The sequence below is a fragment of the Euprymna scolopes genome, chromosome 39, assembly GCF_053919585.1.
Source record: "Euprymna scolopes isolate OS-2025 chromosome 39, ASM5391958v1, whole genome shotgun sequence".
Classification (NCBI taxonomy): domain Eukaryota; kingdom Metazoa; phylum Mollusca; class Cephalopoda; order Sepiida; family Sepiolidae; genus Euprymna; species Euprymna scolopes.
Genome location: NC_136520.1, coordinates 10,465,903 through 10,468,676, shown reverse-complemented (window position 1 = coordinate 10,468,676; position 2,774 = coordinate 10,465,903). Strand labels below are relative to the sequence as shown.

The 2,774-nt window shown below is 40.3% G+C and overlaps 1 protein-coding gene across 1 annotated transcript; it reads right to left on the bottom strand.

Moving 5' to 3' along the window:
- Positions 1 to 1,713: 1,713 nt before the first annotated feature.
- LOC145263573 (uncharacterized) lies at positions 1,714 to 2,260 on the bottom strand. The gene is made up of 2 exons (XM_080120420.1): positions 2,015 to 2,260; positions 1,714 to 1,956 (listed from the first exon to the last, which is right to left on the bottom strand). Exons 1-2 carry the CDS (start codon positions 2,258 to 2,260, stop codon positions 1,714 to 1,716), a joined length of 489 nt encoding a protein of 162 aa, XP_079976546.1.
- Between the last annotated feature and the right edge of the window lie 514 nt (positions 2,261 to 2,774).

Below are 2,774 nucleotides of genomic sequence, written 5' to 3'. Positions count from 1 at the left end.
CAGTCATTAGCATGTTCCAGCTAGCTAGTTACTAGTAACTAGAGAACTCTTAGGGTATACAGCTTATATAAAAGCAAAGTTTACAAACTTTACTTCGTATAAGATGTATCGGTTGAAGAGGTCTCTAGTCACTAGTAACTAGCAGACTAGACCAGGCTCATGACTGTGTAGCAACATAATACTGCTTACGTAAAAACAAATAAAAAAAGTATACCTTGCCATACTTCGGTATTGAGCACTCTTGTATTAACCTTGTTAAACTTCATTGGTTACTTTTCTCTTCTGGAAAATAAGAACCTCAGATTATATATATATATATATATATATATATATATATATATATATATACAGAGAGAGAGAGAGAGAGAGAGAGAGAGAGAATTATCTGTTTATTATTATATTATTCCCTATATAGAGTAGTGATTAAAAAAAATACAAATATCTGTGTAGTGCCATCAGGTAGAATCGAAACCAAAACATTAAGCTCTATAAGATATTCGTTTCCACCTCAGCTTACTACAGATGCATACAAAACTTTGCAAATAAACGCAGTACATTGGCGCAAGAGCAAAACATTTTGGTACCTTTGAGATTAAGTAAATACCAAGTAGATTTTGTTCCACGGGTCCGAATATTTAATGCAATAAGTTTTAAATATTTGATAGAATAGCTTGGTAGAGACTGTACACGCAAACAGATAAGTTCACTTTTATAAAATACATATACCTATGAATGGCTTCATTGCCGGATTCGAGTCTCCTGACCGTAATCCTGACACCCTGCACTGATAATTTACGAAAGAATGAAAAACTAGTGACCATAGGTATTTAATAATTATTATAGTAAATAATTATATATATATATATATATATATATATATATATATATATATATATATATAGCAAGGAGACCCGAAATGTCCGGGATTAAATGAGAATGGACGAATGTTCCATCCAAACATACTTTTATTGCCATCGAAATCGGTGAAAATCGCCTATTTTTCAATCATATCGATTTATTTTATTGTCTGCTCTACTTGAGAACTACATATGCCTCACCGCATGCATTTTTGTCTACACTGCACTGTAGAGAGCCTACTGCTTTTTTTTAATTATTTAAATTCAAAAGACAAGTATCATTCGAGCGCATCCCTGATTTATCAAATAACCTACTGTAATTTTATACGGACGCCATCTTTGCTTGTTCCATGATAGTACTTCTCAAATGCACTCTGCAATAAACTCTGGAAATTTATGTGATTAGTATTCAGGAAACCACAATTATATATATATATAATTGTGTTTAATATATATTCGGGTAGCCTCTATACTGGTGGACTTACCTTTGTCAAGGACCTTCAGATTGGTGATGCGATCCTGCCATTTGATTCCCAGGATGGAGCGGAGAGATCGCATGTGGAAGAGCTACAGTTTTTTTTATATGCCTGCGGTACAGTGTCCACCTCTCACAACCATAGAGCAGGCAGGGAAGGACCACAGCATTGTACAGCTTAAGCTTTGTAGATAGGCGAATGTGTTCATTGAGCACTCGATTGCGAAGTCTTTCCGGTACCTGACTTACCTTGCTGATTCTGGTGTTAATCTCTCTGTCCAAGGAGCCATCACAGGATATGGTGCTTCCTAGATATTTGAAGTGATTAACGTTGGCAAGTGGTGTGTCGTCAATAGTGATGGTGGGAGGAGGAAGGTTGGATTATGGTGCAGGTTGGTGGAGCACCTCCGTCTTTCCAAGACTGATTGTCAAGCCGAAAAGCTTGGATGTCCCAGAGAAGCGATCCAGCATCTGTTGCACGTATTGTTCTGTATAGGCCACGAGTGCACAGTCATCGGCAAAGAGAACCTCTTGGATGAGAGTTTTCAAGCTTTTTGTCTTTGCTGTGAGTCTCTGTGAATCGAAGAGGGAGCCATCCAAGCGGTAACGAATGTAAACACCCCTCTGCAAGCATGGGACAGCATAAGGTGAAAAAGATGTTGAAAAGGATAGGGGCTAATACGCAACCCTGCTTCACACAGTTGCTGGCAGTGAAAGTGTCTGTGATATTACAATTTGAGAGGACATGACCAATCATGCCATCGTGGAAGAGCCTGATCATTGACAAAAACTTTGGAGGACATCTGATGCGCTCAAGGACTGTCCAAAGTGCCTCTCTGTTAACGGTGTCAAAAGCTTTGGTCAAGAGTAGAGAGGTGTTTTTCTGTTCAATGCACTTCTCTTGAAGCTGTCTTAAGGCAAAGATCATGTCTACAGTACTCCTGCCAGGCCTGAAGCCGCACTGTGCCTCAGGGAGTGTATGTTTAGAAACTGTAATGAGTCTGTTAATAATGACCCGTCCAAAGATCCTTCCAGCAATTGAGAGGAGGGAGATACCCTTTTAGTTTCCGCAGTCCGACTTACTTCTTTTGTTCTTATAGAGGGAGATGATTAGGGCGTCGATAAAATCGTCTGGCATTATCTCCTCCTCCTAGACAGGTAGAAGGACGTTACAGAAGGCCTCAAGAGCATTGGGGCCCACTACCTTGTAGATCTCAGCAGGGATGCCATACTTTCCCGATGCTCTGCCAGAGGTTGTCTGGTGGATCGCTTTCTTTATCTCCTCGATGGTAGGGGGGTTGCGAGTGAATCCTGTATGGGTTGTTGGGGTATCTGATTCAGGGCCTCTGAATCAACTGATGAGGGCCTGTTCAGCAAAGTGCTGAAATGCTCCTGCCAGCGTCTGCTGAGACCCTCCTGGTCCTTGATGAGCGTCTTCCCGT